The sequence below is a fragment of the Cinclus cinclus genome, chromosome 6, assembly GCF_963662255.1.
Source record: "Cinclus cinclus chromosome 6, bCinCin1.1, whole genome shotgun sequence".
Taxonomy (NCBI): Eukaryota; Metazoa; Chordata; class Aves; order Passeriformes; family Cinclidae; genus Cinclus; species Cinclus cinclus.
The window spans coordinates 9778231-9799644 of NC_085051.1; the positions used below are offsets into that span (position 1 = coordinate 9778231).

Consider the following 21414-nt stretch of genomic DNA (forward strand, 5'->3'; position numbering starts at 1 on the left):
GGCACAGGGGCCCGCCCCGCACCTCGCCCAACCAGTCTCCTCGCCGGGGTTTTGCATGGAACCCGCTCGCCTCCCCGCCAAGCCTGGGATCTTGGGACTCACCGGGGCTCCTCAAAATCTTCAGCATGGCCAAAGGTCCGAGGGGGGTGGGGGGAAGTGGGTCAGCCCTCTCAGCAGAGCCACGTCTCAGTTACCTTAACGATGCTGCAAAGAGTCCCCGGGGATCCCCACCGACACCATGGCCATGATCCAATGTGTCCTTCCCACCACATCCCCCTGAGCACCCAGCCTGGGGTACCCGAGGGTGCAATAGGGAAGGTTTGGGGGTGCCATTAGGAGAAGATGGAGAGGCAAAGCTTAGGGGGCACACACATTTTTTTAGGATGCAGGGGGCTCTCCCTGGTTCACAGGGAGTGTGTTTGTGTGCGTGGGATGGAGCAGGAGCTCTTTGAAGCCAGATAAGCTGAGAGGGAGCGTTTGAAACGGGCCAAACCAGTTTAGGGGGCCACCACGTAGCTCCTACCACCACTAACCCAGGCCCCCTCCCACACCCCACACTCACCAGGGGACACCAGGATGGAGCCCCCTGGCAAAGCCCAGTGCAGGGCAGGAGGTGCCAGGACCCTCCACATGGCCACTGCTGTCACGTGTCACGTTCTCAGCCCGGGGGTGTCAGGAGGGTTCCTGTGCTCCCTCCAGCCTCCATGACCTCCCTCTCAGGCTGGGGCAGCCCCTCAGCCAGGGAACTCCAGGCTGGAGTTTGCCTCTACCACCCCAGACAAGCCCCGAGACCTTCGCAGTGTCCCCGCGGGGCAGGGAGGGCCAGGGATCCTCCAGAAGTAAGGACCTGCCTGCACCCCGCTGTCACCTGGGGCTCCAACACCTGGCCCGGGAGAGGCTCCCTGTGGCTCCTGCAATCCCCATGATCCCCGTGTCATGCTGTGGCCACAGCTCAGCCATCACCGGAAAAACAAACCCTCCGGCGCTGTGCTGCTGGCCCTGTCCCAAGCAGACACCATCAGCTGGCCCCAAACTGTCCCCTGTACCAGTGGGGATGGCACTGCAGGCACCAGTCCCTCCCAGCACCAGTTGCAGCTCTGGATTTGGCTGGGCCTGCTGCCTGCTCCAATGGTGGTGGCTTTTGGAGCTCTCCTGGCTGGAAAGCTGGTGGAAAAGCTGTGCCTAAGGCCAGGCTGGTTTTGGGGTAGGACTGGTGGCCCGGGGGCCGTGGGGCCACCTTGCTCTGCCCAGCCACAGACCAGCTCCTGGCACAGCAGGCACAGCCCTCACCCACAACAAAGCATTTCCAAAGTGCTGGGGAAAAAAAAAAAAAAGGAGCGGGGCAAGGAGAGGGGAGAAACAACTCCTGCCTGCCAGGATGGTCCCTTCCCAACAGAGCCTGGGGCCACAGGTACCAAATTTGGGACAAAAAGCCCCCAGCTGTGGCTGTTTGCTGATGGCACGTGGGTGGCCAAGCCCCGCTTGTCCATCCTCACTCAAACTCAGGCTCCTCTGAGTGAGCCTGGGGGACGCAAACGGAGAATGAAACACTCCAGAGGAAACTCCAAAGCTATTTCAGTGAGGAACCCAGGGGGACCTGGCTGAGGAGCAGGAGCCCATGGCAGGTGGCACAAGACACCCACCACAGACACGGGTGAGAGGAAGCACCGGGACAAGGATGGGCAGGGACAAGTGTGCCAGGACATGCAGGAGTACAGGGAACCAGGGCAGCCCCTCATGGAGATGGGTGGAGCCCAGGTGTGGGGCAGAGGCTCAGCAAGCCTGGGCATGTGGCCGGGAATCAAACAGGGTGCTGCCTCCTCCTCCTCCTCTTTGAATGGAAACAGCACAGAATGCAGCTGCCCACTCCCACCACAGAGAGGGGACCCTCAGGGACAAAGGCCAACCTGGCTCCCATGCCCTGCATCCCTGTCCGGGTGTGGGGTTGACGGAGCGGAGGGAAATCCCAGCCGAGACATTGATTTTACTTTTTTAGAATTAAAAAAAAAAAAACAAACAAAAACAAACAGACAAAAACTTCCTGAAAACAGCTTCCTACCTCATAATTTCACAGAAATTAGCTTGGAAACGTCATCTACCCATACCTGCTCCAGGCTCTGCCTGTCCCCCCCAGCCCAGCCCCCCCAGCACAGGCAGTGCCAGCCTCAGGGCTTTGGCCCCCACCCACAGCGTGTCCCTAGTGCAGGACACAGCCAGACCCCCCCCCCCTTCCTTCTGTGGGTCCTGGAAGGGGAGCAGGAGGATTTGGGCAGTCCCAGTGGGTTCTTAGCCCTCCCCTCAAAGCTCAGCTCCCCAGCCTGACACAGGGACGAGGTACTGGGTATTTCAGGGAGGGGCAATTCAGGAAAGGGACTGCAAAGGGATCCCGGATGCCACAATTCCACCTCCAGTATCCCCAGCCTGGCACAGCTCTCCAGGACCCAGCAACCCAGCCCTGACCCCCGGGACCCACCAGCACTAAGGAGTTAATGAACTCATTGCTGACTAAGAAATTAGACCCTTATGAAAAAAAACCACCACCAGCAGTCACCAGGGCCCTCCCCGCTCCCCCCTCCCCAGGAAAACCACGACAGGGGTTGGGTGCCCCCCTCTGCTGACACTGGGCACGGTGTCCGTGGTGGTGAGGGACAGGCAAGTGCCAGGGGTCAGTGGCTATGGGCTGGGCTCAGGCACTAGTCCTTGGAGGGCTTCTTGCTGCGGGCGTTCCACATGCCGCGCTTGGAGTGGTAGTAGTGGTAAAAGTTCCTGAGGCGCAAGCGCTCCACTTCCAGCCCACTCTGGAGCACCCTGTGGAGGGAGGGACAGAGGGACGGAGCTCAGGGGATGGAGGCACAGGGCTCAGGGGATGGATGGATGGATGGATGGATGGATGGATGGATGGATGGATAGATGGAGAGGGCTGCCTGTAGATGGAGGATGGAGGAATGGAACTCAAGGGACAAAGCTCAGGCAATGGAAGAAGGAAGGGATAGGGCTCAAGAGATGGATGGACAGAGGGACAGAGCTCCAGCTGGACATGGCCCTCCCAAAGGGAAGTTTTCCCCTTCACCACCCCATCATCCAGCCCCCAGCCAGCTTGATGGATGTGCCCAAATCCACATGGCTGACCACACTCCTGGGGGTTTAGGTGCTGCAGAACTCCCAGGCTCACCTGTCCAGGAGCTCCCAGTCCTCCCCGCCCCAGCGGTCCCGGAACTCTTCCGTGTTCATCCCTCCCACACGGTCAAAGTCCGACTTGTAGATGCCGAAGAGGCCGAAGCCATTCACCTCCCAGTAGCCTGAAGGAGGGCGAGCAATAAGGTGAGGGGTGGGGGGAACCCCAAATGCCCATATCGTCCTCTCTGTGCTCTCCCTACCACCTGGGAGCCATGAGGATTCTCCATCCCAGCCTCTCTTCCCACCGTGGGTCCATCCCCATCTGTGCCACCTCCTGCAAAGGTGCACCAGGTGATGGCCTGGTTTTGGAGTGTTCCCAGCTGGAAAGGGGTCCCTGCTCACCGTTGGGCTCCCGGGGGGAGCTGCCACAGCTCAGCCTCATGACGATGGGAGCATAGGCCAGTTTCCCCTCCACGCAGTGCTTCCGGATGCTGTCCAGGATGTTGGTAGGGAAATGGATGTGCAGGTCACACAGGAACACGATGCTGTGCTCGTCCTGAGAGGGGACAGACACAGGTCAGGGGAATCAGAGAGGAACAGCCCCGGGAGAGAAGCCACAGCCAGAGCTGGTCCCTGTCCCCACCCACCTCCACCATGTCCACGCCAGCCTGGAGCCCGGCAGAGCGCTCAAAATTCCCCGTGCGCCGCAGGTATTGGAACCTGGGGAGAAAGAACAGGGCAGGTAGCACTGGGGACAGACAGGGACACAGCCAGGAGGGGACAGCAACCATCAATATGGAGAAAGAACCTTCTCAGGAAGGACCAGGTGCTACTGCTCAAGCTGAGGGTCCCCCCATGGAGTCAAGTTCATGCACCCCCAAAATCCACATGGAAAAGTAGTTTAAACTGCCAAAAGTGCAGAAGATGGAGGGGGCAGCAAGGCAGGGAAGGAGCAGCAGGTTGTGTGAGCATGTCCCACCACAAGGAGACCCCCAGACCCCAAAGTTGCAGGCTGGGAGTTACCGGGGCAGCCGGGCATCCTGCAGGGCTTTCTCCACATCCATGTCCTCACTGTCGAAATCCACCAGGATGACATTGAAGTTGGCATCCCTCGTGGCCCCGTAGAGGCCGGCCATGTCCGAGATGAACTGCTGCACCCACCTGGCCTGGTTCTTCACTGCCAGAGACAGGTCCCTCAGTCTCACAGGAGGAACCCACAGCACCCTTTCCCAGCTAAACCAACCCCTTGTGGGGAGAGGTGACACCCTCATCCCACTGGAGGATACTGAGGGAGCAGCACAGAGCCTGGAGACCCGTGTCCTGCCCTCACCTACCCGGCACCACAAAGTGCACCATGACGTCCTGCCTCCAGCTGAGCCGCAGGGGCCGGCACAGCACAGATTTTCCATAGAGGATGCTCCAGGCACTGGGCTGGGGCTCAGTGGCCCCCAGGGCCAGCCCGTCGGGGTTGGCCTCAGCGCTGTCATCCTGCTTGCCCTGGTGCAGGAGGACGTAGACGTACTCAGAGAGCCGCACCGTGCGCTGGCCCCGCTCCGCCAGCTCCAGCTCCAGCAGGTACCGGTTCCCCCGCGCCGTGTCCCGCCGCTTCTCCACGTTGATGATCCTCAGGAGAGTGTAGATCCTGCAGGGAAAAGAGAAGCCTTGAAATCACCGTCATCGTGAGCTCTGCTTCCCACGATCCAGGACCCAACTCCCTGAATTCCCACCGGCATCCCACTGCCCTCCATACCCTCCGTTCTTCTCGTTGAGCCTCTCCATGTACTGGGCCACCACGTCCACCACCTCGCTCTCGCCCAGCTGCAGGTTTCCGGACACGTTGCAGCGCAGGTCGTTCCAGTCGGAGCGCAGCAGCTCGAAGTCCACGGAGCTAACGCTGAACGTCCGCTGCCAGTTGATGGAGTCCTCCAGCCAGCCCTGCTGCAGCTCCCCCGCCTCGTAGGAATAGTCCGTTACCTCTTCCTCCTCCTCCTCCTGCTCCTCGCCTTTTCCCTCCTCCTGCTGTGACACCGTCGTTTCCGACACCTTCAGAAAGGATGTCACCCGTGTCCCCTCGGAGCGGGTGGCCTCGGATGAGTTGTAGTCGGCAGTGGCTGCTGTCCTGCCTGGAGCAGGGGTCGTGTCCTCGTGGCTGAAGAGCCCCGCAGTCCCCAGGGTGAGGAGGCCGGGCAGCACCCGCTGCTTGGGCAGTCGGTCCCACCTCCTGCTGCTCTTCCGCCTGGCAGGGTCCCTCTCCTTGGAGATGTTGTTCAGGAGCCAGGGGCTCCGGCGGCCAGGGATGGCCCGGAGCTTGTTGGGGGTGATGGGATGCTTCTGTGGGGTCCTGGAGCGGAGGTGGACTCTCTTCACAGGCTTTGGATACAGGAAAATGCCGGGGAAGGCCGGCTCCTGGGCTGGGGCTTTGCGCTTCCCGGGCTGCAGCCGGGTCACATAGACCTTCTCCTGGGTTTTCCGTGGCTTCTTGTCCTCGCTGGGAGCTGCTGGTCTGCTGGGACCCGGTGTTTTGGCTTTGCCACCAAAGATGGGCACGGAGAGGTGTGGCTGGAGGCCCAGGGCCGTGCCGTGCTTTGGGGATGCCGGCAGCCCCAGCTCATCCTCCTCACCTTCGTCCTGAGGCAGCCAACGGAGCCCCCGGCCTGGGCCCCGCTCCAGAGCGGGATCCTCCTGGAGAGCAGCTGGTGGGCTGGATGTGCTCCATGTTCCCAGGTGCCCAGGGGTGCCTAGCCCACCCTGCACCCGATCCCGCTTCTGGAGGAAGCTGTAATAGTCCAGATCATCTCCATAATCCCCGGTGACCGGCACGGGATCCTTCCCTTTGGCTCTGGGAGCCGGCCCAAAGCTTTGCTCCTTGGCCTCGGCAGGGGGGTCTGTGGGCTCAGGGCTGTCCACTCCTTCCTCTTCCTCCTCCTCATCCTCCAGGAAATCTAGGGAGCAAAGGAAGAGATTAATACCCTGAGGCCAAGACAAGGAGGCAGAGCCTAATTCCAGCAGGAAAGTAACCTGTGAGTGGAGGAGGTGAGGGGCACCAGGGAATGCCCACACAGGGACACCCACCAAGGCTGGCAGTTCCAGTTGCTATCACTTATCCCCACCTCAAATCTCAGCACCAATCCCACCCCATTTAGGAGCAAACCCAACCTGCCAGGGTTTTGCCAAGCTGCAAACTGAACAGCCTGTGGTTCCCCAGGAGCACCCCTGGGCTCAATGGACATCCCCAGACTCCACACTGGGTCTGGTTCCTGCTGCCCACTGCCAAGGCCAACCCAAGAGATGTTGAAAGGAGAGCAAATCCCAATCCAGTCTCCTGCTTCCCACATCGCCCTGCTGCGATGCCAAGCAGGATGCTTGGAGGGGCGCTCTGAGGGATGCTGCTTTGCACAGCCCAGCCCTCCTGCAGCCTCTGGCACTGCTGGAATCATCCTGATGAGCCACAGCTCCGAGGGGATGAGCTGCCAGCGAGGATGCCGGGAGCTCGGCCCCGTGCCCAGCGATCCCAGTGACTCACTGTCAGGGCTGAGGAAGAGAAAAGCTTGCTGCCGTGGATCCTCCTCCTCCTCATCCATCTTCATGTACTTATAGAACCCAAACCTGGGGATGGAGAGAGAAGGTGAGGGCCTGGGAGAATGTGTGCAGGGAGGAGCACCCAGCTGCCAAGGGAGCTCCCAGAGTTCCCAAATCCAGGAGCACTGCCAGCACTCAAGATGCTGCAAGCCTGGGAGATGGGGAAAGAGCCAGTCTGGAGTGACCCTTCCATGGGGGACAGGGACACGTGGCTGAGGATGCATCTTCTCAGCACTGTTGACATCAGCCCCCTGTGTGCAGCACCCCAAAATCCTGGCCCCCAGTACCTACTTTTCCAGGTAGAGGGGGGACTCCCTGTAGAAGCACTTGTTCTCCGTCTCCATGTGAGTGAGGCGTGTGAAGTCATTGGGATACACAAACGAGAGGTAGACCTGGGGGACAAATGGTGTCATGTCACCCCAAGGCGACCACCAACACCAGAATGACCCCCAGCACCTCAAACACAGGGATTTAACCCCAATCCTCTCAGGGATTTAAACCAAACTGTCAGGCTGAGCCATGCAAGCTCAGCCCAACCCTCCAGTGAGCGATGTTTCCTCCTGGATCTTACGCAGGTGGGAACATCCCTGCCTTGAGCTCCACCGCGTCCCTGTGGAAGCATGGGCCTGTCCCCAGGGGCACACTTACGAACTGCAGGCCCTGGTAGCGGGCGATGGGGAAATCCTTCACCACGTAGGTGGGGCTGTAGGCACAGGGCACCAGCACGTTCTCCACGTGGGATGCCTCGATAGCAGGGGCTGTGGAGAAACCCAAAGCATCCATCCCAGCGTGTTCCCACAGACCCCAGCAAAGATGCCTCCACTCAAGAGATGGGCCAGAGGGTGGCAGATGGGCAGAGGGATGACCCAGGTGCCCACAACAGCCTTTTTCCTCTCCCAAACCCCTCTGGGGATCAGCGTGGATGCAACCTCAGGCACTTACTGAGGAAGAACGTGTCCCTGGGGTCAGCCTTGAGCATGTCGGCCCCATGCTCATCCTGCTGGGCCTCCCAGAGGTGGCTCCCACTGTGGCTGGCCAAGGTCTGGGGGATGTGCTCCACGTGGTTCATCTTCAGGGATGATTCATCTGTGGGACAGGGCTGGGGCTGAACCCCCCCAGGCACACCGGGAGAATCCTCCAAGGGGGCCTTTCCCAATCCCTCCAGGAGGGCTGGGAGTTCTGTGGATGCCTCCTGCTCCCAGGGAAGGCCATGTTGCCCTCCCAGCCATCTCGCAGACCCCATGACTAATTAATGATTATTGCATCGACTAATGAGAACCAGCACACCCCAGCCAGGCTGTCCTGCTCTGAATACCACAGCCTCAAAAATGAGGGAATGCTCAGGACTGTAACTGCCAAGGACACAGGGGTTAAACTTTGGATTTCTTTCCTGCAGGTAACTGCAACACAAGCTAGTTTGCCTCCTACCGAGGGATGAGGGTGGCATGTCACCCTTGGCCACCAACCAGCCCCCAGCCTCCCACAGGAGGTCACCCTGCTCTCATCACCTCAGCCCTGCCTGCTACAGAGCCACAGCAAAGTAGGATCCCCCTTCCCAAGCCCCATGTTATTTTTCTTGTGGCAGGGAAAGGCTTCCCAAATGTGTCCCTGCAGCTGGCTGGGGTTGAAGGCTCTGGAATAGTCTAGAGGGAGGGAAGAAGGATGGAAAGAAGGAAGGAAGGAGCTCTGTCTGCTGCTGGCAGCCCCCACCAGGGCTGGGCTCCCCAGGGGTAAGCTGGGTGCTGCTGGGTCTGAGGGAACCGGGAAGCAGGAAGGAGAAGCAGGAAGAATTCAGGGATTTATCTGCATGTCATCCATCTCATGGGCACCTGCATCAGCATCACTGCCACCCCTCATCTCTCCTGTCCCCACAGATCCTGCCTGCCCCCTCCTCCTTATCGACACCTTCCAGAGCAGGAATGATGACTGCTCCGGCTCCATGCGGAGCACCAGGCCAGGACCCATCCATCAAGCCCTTTCCTGCTGCCAGGGCAGGGGCAGGAAACAGAAGATCTATAGATTTAATTAAACCTTGTGCCATCCATCCCTGCTTCCACGACAGCTCCTCATAACTCAGGGCCAGGCCCTGGAGCCAGAGAGGTCTTGGCAGGCAGGACAAGGCTGGAGCACCAGAAGAGCTGTGCTTCCATGATGTGTTGACTCAACATCCCATTTTTAGCAGCATCTCATCTTGCTCCCAGCATCAGTCCTAGCCACTGCAGCCCTTGCATCCGTCCTCATACCAGGCAGAAGACCAGTGGGGGGATTCAGAGGCTGAGATGTCCCCCCTCCAGGACCCCATTTCCCAGGTTCTGCTTTCGTTCCCATCTCTCCCAGCACATGCAGCCCCTGGAGAGCCTGCTGGCTGTGGCTGCAGAAGGCACCTGGCCCTTACCTGTGTACAGGGAGATATAGGAGGAGTCAATCACCTCAAACTTCAGGCTGGGGAGGAAAACTCGCCACTAGGAAAAAATAAAAGGAGATGGGGAGTGAGCAGGAGGGTGGCAGGGGTCAGGATGCAGTTGCCCAACCCCCCGGCACCCCAGGATGGGTCCTCCCTGTCCAGAGCTCCCAGAAACTTCCCTGCAGAAGAAGAGCAAGAGATAGAGCTGATCCTGCCCCATTTCCTGCAGGGTTTGGGATTAGCAGGGATCCCTGCAGGGTCAGAGAGGGAAAGGCTCCTGTGGGTAGGATCCAGGCTCATGCTGGTTCCCCCCCACCCCCCACCCCCGGGACTGTCACAAGTCCAGTGACCAAAGGACTCCTTTCCTCACTCCAGTGCTTTATAAAGAAGAGCTTGCCTTGATTTAAGAGGGTCTCCAAAGCTGCCTGCCCTGATTTAACTCCAGCATTTTAAAAGCCAGACTAGAGCCCCAGTCGGGACAATCCTTTCAATGCCCCCGGGGTGAGACACATCAGGGTCCTGCTTTTGTTATGGATTTTGTTGATGTCTCTCTCTGCACAGCTGAGAGGTTTTTCTACGAGGCTGAAAGGTTCTTCCCTCCCTCCCTCCAGCAAAAACATCCCATCTCAGAAACATCTCCCCCATCTATTTGTTTTCCCCACTATTTGTTTTTGCCCAAAGAAATGCAGATCTTATCAGGACAGAGGGGATGGGGAGGAGGGAGGCAGCCAGCAAGGAAGGGGTGTTGCCTCCCTGATGCTTTGCTGGCACCGGTTTAACTCCAGTGATTAATGAGTTCTTGGGAGAAAGGAAACCTTTGCTAACGAGCCAATCATCCTCCCCTCAGCCAGCCTGAGGCCCTGACACACGCTCCAGGCTTTGCCAGGGCTGCTCTGCCAAGGCAGGCAAGTTCAGATTCGAAACTCGTAGTAATTCCAAGGGAGAAAAACAAGAAAACAGGGAATTGCTCCATCACCTCAGCCACCTCTCTCCCATTGCTGGGATGTGGCCAGTAAGACCTGCCTGCTCTGGGCTCTTCTTGCCAATGAGAGTCCAGTGGCAGGGTCTTCAGCTACCCAAAGACCACCAGCAGGAGAGGAGAACAGCATCCCAGTGCTGGAATAACCACGGAAATAGTGATACTGACTTGTCCCCACTGGAAGCCATGGGAAGGGGAAACTGTGGCTTTGCTCCAGGATAAAGCACTGGAACACACATGGGAAAAGCCCTGGCACTGGCTCTCTGGTCCTGGAAGGAGCCTGGCATGCGGGGGGTGGGCATTTACTCACCCCAACTTCCACGTGGTCCGAGCCCCGGTCATCCTGCTTGTGGAGCAGCTCGAAGTAGTAACGTCTGGAGGACATGAGGCTGCAGGGGAGGGGACACAGCAGTCAGAGCCCAGGGCCAGCCTGGGAAAGCCTCTCTGTCCTGCCCACGGGTGGATAAAACCTCCTCTCTGCAAGGAGACAGGGAGCTGAGGAGGGTGTCTGCTCCCTCATCCCACTGCTGAGGGGTTTTGTGGGAACATTGTGACATCGTCACCTGCCCCTTCAAACTGTGGATCTGGGGTCCAGCCCAGCCCCATGTGACTTTTGGGACAGGACCATGGCCCAGGGAGGTCAGAGGCAGCAACTCCGTGTCCTGGACTCCATCCCCATGGGATGATCCCCAAGGACACACTCACCGCAGAGGCTTGGAGACTTGGGAGCTGAACTTGGTGAACTCTCCCGGCGCCGTCCACTCAGTGCCCAGCTGGGAAGGAAGGAAGGAGAAGCATGAGAGCAGCAGGACACCACACCAAAGCTTCCCGTTACAGGAATGAACCCCAAGAAAATCCAGGAATAAATATTACATCTCCTGGTCTTTGGCAGCTCCAACCAAGAAGGGACCAAGGGGGCTCCTTTGGAAGCCAAGCCAGGCCTGGCCAGGGATAGGAGCAAGTTGAAACAGCCTGGCATTCCCAAAAGAGCAGAGAGGCAGGAGAGATGCCCCCAAGCAGAGCCACACATGGATCCTTTCCTCTGGAGCAGAGCAAGGCAGAGAGGTAATGCCATACCTTGCCCACAAATGCAGCCAGTCGGGAATTGGAGGGATTGTCGTCGGAGCTGAGCCAGAACTCTGAGTTGTCATCTGATGCCACAGAAAACTGGAAATCCCCTGCAGAGAGCCACAGAGAGGGTCACCACTGAGGGACACAGAGACCCTGGTGGCATGGGCTCAGTCCTGCTGCCTCATGGTGAGATGGGGAAACAGGGATGGGGGTCACCCCAGACCTCATATCATGGCTCTGTCCTGGATGGGATCAGGGCTTTTCCTCCCTTCAAAGCCAGAGGAGAAAGGGGCTTTGCTCAAGAAGGACCCTCCTGCCCGGGAGCCAGGATTTGGGGACCATCTCCAAGAGTCTTTCTGTCCTCCTGTGACCAGGAGGGGTAAGGACACAGCGTCTCCACATTGCTGTGTGGGGGAACAGGCCACGCTCCATCACTCACCATCCTTGAAGGGATGGATGTAGCCAAAAATCCTCAGCCCATAGTTCTTCCACTTGGGAGACACAGCCAGCTTCTTCACCGTGGTGCGGGTCTGCCAAGGAGACAGGCATGGATCAGCTCCTCCACGTTATCAGCACCACCCACCTCTCCTCCAGCTGGGAATCACCTCCCCAAGCCAAACCCCGCAAGCCAAGGTCTTGAGGACCAGTGGAGACCCAGGGAGGGACAGGTGGACCCTCCTGCCAATCCCTGAGCACTTGTACTGGGACTCACGTGGGGAAAGAGCGGGAAGTGGAGGTTCTTCCTCAGGTGCCTCACGGCCCCACCACACCAGTCCTCGAAGACGTGCAGGTTTGCTTTCCCTTTGTACTGTGGGAGAAGAGAGGGAGCTGAGTGGGGCTTCTCCTCCTCCACCATCCCCTCCCAGGCTGCTGCCTGCCCACCCACCTGCTCGTTCCAGGGCAAGGCCTGCTTTGTCAGGTTGAGTTTGGGGTGGCTGCTGGCTCGGTTGGAACGCTGGCCTCTGGAAAACCAGCCATCCATGTCCTGCCCGTCGTTCTGTGAAGGAGCAGAGGGACAGATGGGATGGGTGATCAGGGCCAGCACACCCTACACTTGTGGGATGCCTCTGTGCATCTCTGGTGAGGCCCTGACACAGGCAGCCCAGAAAATCTGTGGCTATCCCATCCCTGGAAAAGCTCAAGGCCAGGTTGGACAGGGCTCGGAGCTTCCTGGGCTAGCAGAAGGTGTCCTTGTCCATGGCAGTAGGTGGAACTGGATGGGCTCTAAGATCCCTTCCAACCCAAACCATTCCAGGATTCCATGATCTAAACAGCTCAATTTGAGCATTGCCAAACCAAGGTTAAAGATTTCACAGCTCACGGCAAAGGAAAGCAGGAGAAGACACAACAATATTGGCAAGGTGTCACAGGCAGTAGTTTCAAAATGTTCCAGCTAAACTTGTTTCCCTTCCTCTGCCAAAACTGCTCCAAAACAGTGAGTTTTCTGTTCATCCAAAGGGTTTGGCAAGTCTTGGGGGTTTCTGGAATTTTGGGCTCTCTCTCGAAAAGCACAGAGGTGATCTCTATATCCTGAGAAAAGGAAGCAGGATGCCTCTCCACTCCCCCTCTTCCTTTAAAGGGGATTATGTTAATCCCATTGCTTGTATCTCGTAATTCAGAGAGATTAAGTGAGCATTCACCTGCCTCCAGCTCGCTGATGGGTGACAAGGAAGAGCCAGGTTACTTCGGGAGCCCCTCCAGAACATTCCCCTCTTCCTCAGTTTCCCCAGAGCATCATCCCCCTCTTCCTCCACCCCCCAGGGCAGACACAGCACTGTCACCCCAACACAGCCCATTTGCATGCACAGTGCCAGGGAAATAATTAGCAAACTGTCTAAACAAATTCATTAGAGCCCCGGAGGAGGGAGCAGTGCCCTTGGAAGACCTCACGAGGGAGCATTTTGTGCCAGGCTCACTGGAAAGATTCTCCCTCCTCCCAGGAAAAGCCAGGATGCAATTCCTGCTGTGCCCTCTGTCCTTACCCAGCACCAGCCTCTGGGCACCTGACGTTACTCCTTTGCCCATCTGTCCCTTATTTCTGAGGAGTGACCCACTGTTGGGATAAGGCAGGGAATACCCTGTGGCTTCCCCTTCCTGCCATCCCACCTGCCCTGCTATGAGGCCTCTGGGTGACAACAGGTTGGACAGGGACAGCAGGGCATTCAACAGGGGCTTGGTGACCTGCTAGACAGGGAACAGCAGCGTGTCCTCATGGCTACAGTTCCAAGAGCCTCCTGCTTGGAGGCTCCACCTGGGGTATAGCAGCTCTCCAGTCTGGGACAGAGCAGACACACAGGAGCAGGTGGCTTTGCCCAGAAAAGCAGGAATTGCAGAGCAGATGAAGCCGGGCCCTTCTCAAGGAAGCTGTGACAGGGCACATGGTGCATTGTGTGGGATATTGAGGGGGATATCCCACCCAGTTTCAATGGGATATGAGAGAGTTTATCCACTGTGAGGGCAGAATCAGAGGTTCTGATGTACCCCCAAATCCTTGGATCCCCTCAGCTGGACAAGACTTGGAGCACTCTGCTCTCTGAGCAGTGACCTTCACAGGTCTCTTCCCACCCCCATTACCATTGGATCTTCCTCGTGACTCTCACTGGAATCCTCAGTTTTCCTGCGCCGCTCTGACACCGGGGCTGCTGCCGACCGTCTCCCGGGATCTGTCACCTCCCCCGGCCTCTCTCCATCTGTGACGAGAGCACAGAGGGGTCATACCACAGCCCCCCTGTCCCAGCACCTCTTTTGGGGGACACCCCTCTCCCCGGCACCGGGAAGGGGAGGTGCTGGCATTGCCTCCGCTCCCGGGGGACAGGGACACGGTGAGGGGGGTGACACGGGGCTGTAATTCCCCTCATTCCATTTGCACTAAGCAGCTTTGCAGCAGCTCATCATCAGCAGGTTTAATTACACCCCCCACAGCTCCTGAATCTTTACATAAGAGATGCTGGGATAAGCTGTTGGGATCTTGCTCCCCCCTTCCATCCTCAGGGATGCATCCCTGCTTCCTGCTCCTCCAAATTCCAGCTCTCCAGAAGCAGCCCACAGCTCTTCCAAGAACACACCAGCCCCAACCCACCCCCTCCCCACCCAGATATCACCCCCTCAAACCATGTCCCTCTTCAAAATCACACATCCAAACCTCACTCCCAGACCCATCAGCTTTGTTACGGTGCTGAATTAATTATCCCCAACCTTTGACTCCCCTCTGCAGCTCCATTTCCTTAGGCAGGGAATTTTAAAGTACCCCCAGTTCTCCCAAAACAATGGTGCAGACTTGGAAAATGTTACTTTGCGGGGGGGGGGGGGGGGGGGGGGGGTACATCCTCTTTTTCTGCCACCACAAAACCCAGGGGGATGGGGAGAGCTTGGGGTTCAGCCATTGCTGCCAGTGTACGGATCCACGGTTCAATCCAGAGCCAAGGCAATGCTTGGAGAGGTGGTTGTCCAAGAGCCACCTCCACAAACACCTGTGGGTCCCCAAAGAACAGCCATCCCACGTGGCAATGAGGGGGAGCCCCAGGTGTGCCAAGCAGTGACCCCCCACCCACCATGGGAATTGCAGGAAAGGAGTCACTGGACCCAGTCTCAAAGGTATGGAAAGATGTCCCTATCCCTCCGCACCCTCCTTCCCATCACCAGCAAGTCCTGGGGGCTCCCACTCCCCAAAATGGAACAGCCTCAGCTTCTGCCACAGCCAGGGAGGGGCTCGGGGTGCCTGGAGCCCCCCGGCACACGCTTCCCACACCATTAGTATTCCAGTGCCCGTGCAGCCGGCGTCTCCTTGGAGATGGCAGCACAAATCCCATCCCCACAGCAGGGACAGGAAATTAAGCTCTAAAGCCCCTTCTTCTGCTCTCGGCCATTCTTCAGCCCCTGGCAGCTCTAGCTCGCTCCTGGCAGCTCCCCAGGCTGCCTCCTCCCCTCATTCCCGCATCCATCTCTTTCCCCACCGTGATGGGGAGCAGCGGGACCAGAGCCAGCACTCCACACACGGACAGCGTCATTCCCACCACACTGATCTGTGCATTCATCACAGCCACGAGGAGCTCAGAGTGCTTCCAAGGGACCTGAGGAGTGGCTCTGTGGTACCCACTCAGGGAGTCTCTCCCGGCCTTGGAGGAGATAAACCTGTCTCCTGTGGGATTTGCAACAGACAGAATTCTCTGGATGGCAACCTGAGCCAGCAGCATCCCTGGTTGTATCCACAGGGATAGCTGGATGTGACCATGCTGCTTCACTCCCCTCCGTGTCAGAACTGTGAACCGGTGGGAGATTATTTGATATAAACTGGAGAAAAGTGGGTAAAAAATCAGGAGTTAATCCAAGCTGCGCAGGCTCATCCTTGCAGCTTTCAGGACCCAAAGCCACGAGCCTCCTGCTGGCTCCCCATCCCTTACAAGGGGCTCCCATATCCAGGGAGGAGCAAAAGCACCAACCAAGGCTCCAGAAAAGGTTTCAAGGCTTCCATGCAATTCCCAGGCAATTTAAATATTGGAAAGTAACTTCTGGTCAGGCTGTGGGGAACTGGGAGCGTGGGGAACTGGGAGCCAATGCCATGAGGATAAGGGATGGGGAAGGGCAGTGCCTTGTGCCAATGAGATCACTGCTCCCAAAAATCCCAAGTCCCTCTGGTCCCAACCACAGCCCTGCCAGAGGAGAAGAAGAGGAGAAGGGAGAAGGCAGCACTGCGAGGAAAAAGGATTCCAGTTCCTCCCAGCATCCCAACAGGATGCACAATCCATTCCCTTAACCAGCCTCCCTCAAAGACCAGAGAGGGCAGGGATAGGGGAAGGTCTGAGGACAAGCAGGGATCCACTGCCTGTGGGATGGGGATGCTCAGGGAAGGGATGGAAGCACTGGAGCGACGCTGATGCTTTGGGAGCAGTGAGGAAAGGGCAGGAAGCACAAACCGTGGCACAAACCAGCTCTGAGTCACAGCAGCCTCCAGACAGGCAGCCAGGAGCTTCATCCTGGGGAGGAGGCCATGGATACAAGACACTCACGCAGGGCACGGAGCAATGCCTGCCATGGGAGAAGCATCTCCCCATTGTCCCGGCCCTGTAACTCCTCTGGGAAGCACAGAGAGCCTTTCATGTCCCACCTCCCGCCTCCTCCTCCCCAGCTCCAAACACAGCCCCTTTCTTCTATGCCGGGGTTTCTCCTGGCCCTTTTCCAAGCCCTGCGAAGTGGAGGGATGGAGGGAGGTGACATTTAATCCCCGACACAGCTGCAGCAGAGGTGGTGGCCGCACCTTCCTTAAACCCAGAGGTTCCATTCCCAATTTTTCCCTCGGAGCAGGAGCCTCCTAACAAGCTGTTAAGTGATTATAATTAGCCAGAAAGGAATCAATACCACAAACCCTCCCCTGTCAGTGCCACAAGAACAAAAATCCTGGCCACAACCCCGGGACAGAGGGTGGTGGCACAGGCTGGGTGACACCAATGGGGCCGAGGGGAATGGGGTTTGTGACCACCATGGGGACACAGGACCAATCCCTGGACACCCCTGCCCTGCCTCCCTCGGGCACTGCTGCCTGCTGGGACCTGTCACTGCCTTGCTGAGGGAACTAGAGGAGCGAGGGGGGATTTTTTTCCTGCCTCCCCCATTCCTCTGCTGCTGTTTTCCCACTCCCTGCCAGCCCTCTCAGCTGGAGCCATGGAAATCGATGCAGAATCGCTGTGGCTGGCGATGGAGCTGCCACAAGACCACTCCAGCCCACAAACACCCACCAGGAGAGGCTGCTCCGACACTTCCACGCTCATAATCAGGATCTCAAATCCTTCCTGGGATTGGACAGCTCCCAGACTTCCCCCGTTTCCCTCACTGCGCATCCAATGCCCTTCAGTCCCACCTGCTCCAACCCCAAAGAGAGGTGGAGCAGCTCCCAGGAGCCCCTGCTCCATCCCAAAACAAGGATTATGTTCACCCACAGCCCTCAGCACAAAGATCTGGCTTCCTGGGATGCAGCCTCTGGGAAAGGCCACTGTGAAATGCTGGGAATTTCAGGGTGCATTTCACCCCAGAAACATTCCAGCCTCTGAGCTCTGTGGGGTCACCATCCCAATTCCTGCTTTCCAGCCTCTTCCAGCAGCTGGCTCCCACCTGGCTCCTCATCCAGCCAAAATCCCAGGGGGCTGCTCAGCCCTTCCCAAGGAGCAGCTCTGGAGAGGCCCAGCTGCAGGCACAGGGAAGGGATGGAGGGGAGATACAGGGCAATGCTGGGAAGGACAAAGATCCCAAACACCAATGCAAAGAGCTCCTGGTGCTTGGGAAAAGCCATCCCTCACTTCCCCTGGCTTCAAGGGACAGTTTTGGGGACCCTCTAGGTGCCAAGGAGGCCGTGTCACAGCCAGGCTGGGGGCAGGTGCCACCCTGGGGTGGTTCAAATGCCTCTGAAGACTCACATTTTTTGCCTCTGAAAAACCCAAAACAGGGAGTTGCCAAATTTTTCCCACTGGGCACCCTATAGAAGCAGGGTATGGAGACCTGGGGCAGTCTGGGAAAGGCTTCCCATATAGAAAAAGGGCCCCAGTAGCACCCAAGCCAGCCCATTCCCCCAGCTCCAAACTTCCCTTTCAGCAACAGGGATGGGACCTGCTTTCCCTGGCACTGGGACCCCACATGGGTCCATCCAGGGAAAACAGCCTTTCCCAGCAGGGATAGGAAAGTGGGGTGATGCCAGGAGAAGAAAAAGCAGCTCCGAAATCCCACTGGCCTTCATCTTCAAAGGGCTCTTTTCATCCCCTTCCCTACCTGCTCCCGGCATCCCCAGCAAAAAGGATGAACTCCACAGCAGGCTGCAGCATTCCAGACTCCCAATTAAAATCAAAGGATCTGCTGAGATGGATCCCAGAGGGACACATTATCCCAAACCTTCTCCCTCCTGCTTTCCCCAAAGATGGTCCCTGGTGGGGGGGAACAAGGATAGGACAAAGAGCTTCCATCCCATCGCTGCCTCGGGATCAGGGGGTTTTGGGAGCCCTCTGGACCATGGCAGAGGGGTGACCCAAGCCATGCCATCTCCAGCAGGCAGAGAGAGCCTCATTTCATCCATGAACTGGCTTCAGCACCCTTGAGCACCCATCCCGTGTTCCCCAAAACCTCACTCCGGCACCGCCAACACCCTCCGTGCTAAATGCCAGCAAACCCCAAGCACCATACCCCCACTGCCAGCCACTTTAGGGCTTTATCATCATTTTTCCCACTTCTTTTTTTGCTTTTTCATGCTTTTCCTTTCCCTTTCCACCTGGCACATCCACGTTTCCACCCCATTGCCTCAGTGCGGTTTCCAGCTGGGAGAGCACCGTAATGGCCTCGTATTTCCAATGAGGAATCCGAGTGTTCAATTAGGCAGAGAAGGGTAATTATCTACTTGGAGGAGATGAGGAAAAGAGGGGGGTGTTTTATCAGGGACCAGCAAGAGCTCCCAGCCCAGCCCCTGGATGCTCCAGCTCCCAGTGTCACCAACAGCTGGGCCAAGGGAAGCACTGGGAAAATCCCACTGCGATCCCAACCCTACCTAGCTGGGTCTTCCCCACTTTTCACCCCCAAAAATCCTAATGTCCTGCACCTGCAGAGAGTCCAGCTGCTCACTGACATCCTGTTTAATGACTAATTAAACTTTTTCCTCATTAATTAACCAGGCAGCACCCCTGGAACAGACAGACAGGTCCTGGCTCACAGTGGCCAAATCCAAAAGTCACCTCCAAACTCCTTTTGGTGCACAGACCCTTGGAGTGATGCTCTTCCCTCAAACCCTTGCAACAAGGTTTTTTTTCCTTAATATGATTTATTTCCTATGATCTGTTTGGGGATTTTTGTTTTGTTTTTCACTCCATTCAATGTTTTTCCACCTAAAACACTCCCTGCCTCTCCCACTCTGGCAGCAGTGGGATAAGGATCCATCTGTGCAGGGCCAAACCTTTCCACAATCTCCACCCAACCCCTTCATGTCCAAAAAAGGCCGAGTGGGACTTAAACACTGCGTTTTCCACACCTTCACCCAGGTTTTAGGCACCCACTGGAGAATCCCAGGGCAGGAAGCAGTATCTCCCTGGAGTCCTGTCCTGGACAGCTGGATCCAGCTTTCCCCGGTCAATCACCCACCTCTCCACACCTCAACCAGGGAAGGCATCCATGTTGTTCCCAAGGGGCAACATTTCCCCCGCCCATTGTACTTTCCCATCTCTCTTCCCACCTCCCATTCTCCACCAGAGCCCAGCACCCCTCATTCCCAGTTTGCAGTCTTTCAGCCTCGCTGGGACCCCCCTCCCTTCCACAACAAAACCCATGGTTTCCTCCTGGAGCATCCCGAGGAGCCGGCTGGGATGCAGGGCACGCAGGGAGAGGAACCTGCCAGACTCAGCACCCGGGAACATCCCGGCACACGGCATCCCCGTGCATCTTCCCTGCAGGAAAACCACGGCTCACCCTCGCACGGCTGCACCCCAAATCCCAGAGGGACCCCGAGCCATGGTTTTTCCAGGAATAGGGACAGCGATCCCATTCCTTTTCCTCCCTGCCCGAGGCTGCTGGTCCGGCCAGAGGCCAGACATGGCCATCCCAAACACAGGGGTGACAGCGGAGCCAGGGAAAAAGGCATCGGGATTACCGTGGGAACAGAGGGAAAATCCCCTCAGGAACACCAGGCAGACCGTGCGGCTTTCCCCACCACGGAGGATCCCGCAGGGAACCGGCAGCCCCCGGTGCCCCCCCCCACGGCAGCCTCATTTCCTGCCTCGCTCACTCGCATTATCCCGATTTTACCATAAGGCCCAAAAATTTGCAGGATCATGCTGCTGCTCCGCTCGGAAACTTTGGGTTTTCCAAGCCGAGAGACTTTGCCAACCTCCGGGACTGCTCTGATCCCCTCGGGAAAACCTTTCCTTCACCCCATAGGCACTAAATCCTGTCCCCTTCTCATTTTTTTAGGACAAAAAAGCGCTGGGCGAGGTCAGTCCCAGCAGGAATGCTACGGCTCAAGTTTCACCCAGCAAATATTCCGAGTCGCTTTGTGTCTCCCCGGGCAGCCCAGGGAGGTCTGCCACAGGAAAACCGGGAGCGACTGGACACGAAGCCGAGCCTTAGGGCACCTGTCCCTCTGGAGCATCCCGGAATCCATCCCGGCCGCTATCCGGGGGCGGGAGAAGAAAGGAATTTTGTTGGTTTTGTTTTTTTGGGTATTTTTTAATAGCAGAGAAGCACAAACTGAGAAAGTGTTGGGATGGGATGGGATGGGATGGGATGGGATGGGATGGGATGGGATGGGGAGTGTTGGGAAAGGATGGGAACGTCAGGAAAGGATTGGAAAAGAAGAGATTGCCCCTTCCAGCAGCGGCGTGGGGCTATAAATGGCCTCTTTGTCATCGCAGCCAAGGCAGCGGGTGGAAAAATGAGGACGGAGCAGCTCGAGGAGGGACAATGAATGCCCCTGCCGGTTTGGGAGCGCTCCTGGATGTCCCCTCCAACCGGAGATCCAACACCGGGGAGCGGAGCACACGGAGGGGTCCCGCTCGCCCCAAACCCACGCGGGTGATGCGGGACAGAAACGAAGGGAGGGGGAGGAATCCCACGCTTGAGGGGATGCTCCGAGTCCCCAGCGTGGAACGGGGACCCCCAAACACCCTCGGGGTCTCCCAAACCCCAGGTGCTCCGAGAGCACAGTGCGGGGGGGGGGGGGGGGGGGAAACTCAGGCATCCCCTGGGGCCCCCCCAAATCTCAAGTGCTCCGGTACCCCGGAGTAGCGGGGTGGAACCCACCACTCCTTGGAGACCCCCAAAACCTCCCGAAGCCCCGCTCTCCCCCCCCCCCCCCCCATTCCCGTTACCTTTGCCGTAGGCGAAGGGGAGGCGCAGGGCGCGGCCCTGGCGCACCAGGCTGATGTGCAGGTAGGTGAACCAGGCGGCCGAGGTGAGCAGCGCCAGCAGCAGCAGCAGCTTCAGCTGCTTCCGGAGCTTTTTCACCGGGAGCCGCGGCATCCTGCCGCCCGCATCGCCACCGCCACCACCACTGCCACTGCCGCCGGGCTAACCCCGGCCCATGGGGCCCCCCGCCAGTCCAGCCCGCACGCTCCGGGCCGGCCGCGGGGCGGCTGCGGCTCGTGGGGCCGGGGCTCGGTGCGGGGCTCGGCGGCCCCGGGCCCGCCGGTGCATCGCCCCCCCCCCCTCCCCAGCGCCGCGCCCGCGGGGGGAATGAATGAGCGGGCCCTGAGCGCGGCCACGCCCCCGCCGAGGAGCGACGGCGCCTCCGGCCAATCGCAGT

The 21414-nt window shown here is 58.2% G+C and overlaps 1 protein-coding gene across 1 annotated transcript; it reads right to left on the minus strand.

Moving 5' to 3' along the window:
* Positions 1 to 2693: 2693 nt before the first annotated feature.
* Positions 2694 to 21131, minus strand: B4GALNT4 (beta-1,4-N-acetyl-galactosaminyltransferase 4). Its single transcript, XM_062495004.1, has 20 exons — positions 20981 to 21131; positions 13725 to 13840; positions 12037 to 12147; positions 11863 to 11958; positions 11590 to 11680; positions 11157 to 11257; positions 10785 to 10852; positions 10390 to 10468; positions 9092 to 9158; positions 7639 to 7782; positions 7345 to 7454; positions 6988 to 7088; positions 6641 to 6723; positions 4868 to 6059; positions 4452 to 4759; positions 4141 to 4294; positions 3765 to 3837; positions 3520 to 3673; positions 3173 to 3299; positions 2694 to 2808 (listed from the first exon to the last, which is right to left on the minus strand). The coding sequence occupies exons 1-20, from the start codon at positions 21129 to 21131 to the stop codon at positions 2694 to 2696; spliced, it is 3441 nt and encodes a 1146-aa protein (XP_062350988.1).
* Between the last annotated feature and the right edge of the window lie 283 nt (positions 21132 to 21414).

Excerpts from the sequence above, each read along its gene's own strand:
- B4GALNT4 (XM_062495004.1), bottom strand. The coding sequence starts at position 21,131 with ATGCCGCGGCTCCCGGTGAAAAAGCTCCGGAAGCAGCTGAAGCTGCTG. Across the intron at positions 11,959-12,036 it reads CCTTGCCCTGGAACGAGCAG|TACAAAGGGAAAGCAAACCT; the intron begins GTGGGTGGGCAG and ends CTTCTCCCACAG. Across the intron at positions 3,300-3,519 it reads CTCCCCCCGGGAGCCCAACG|GCTACTGGGAGGTGAATGGC; the intron begins GTGAGCAGGGAC and ends GCCCTCCTTCAG.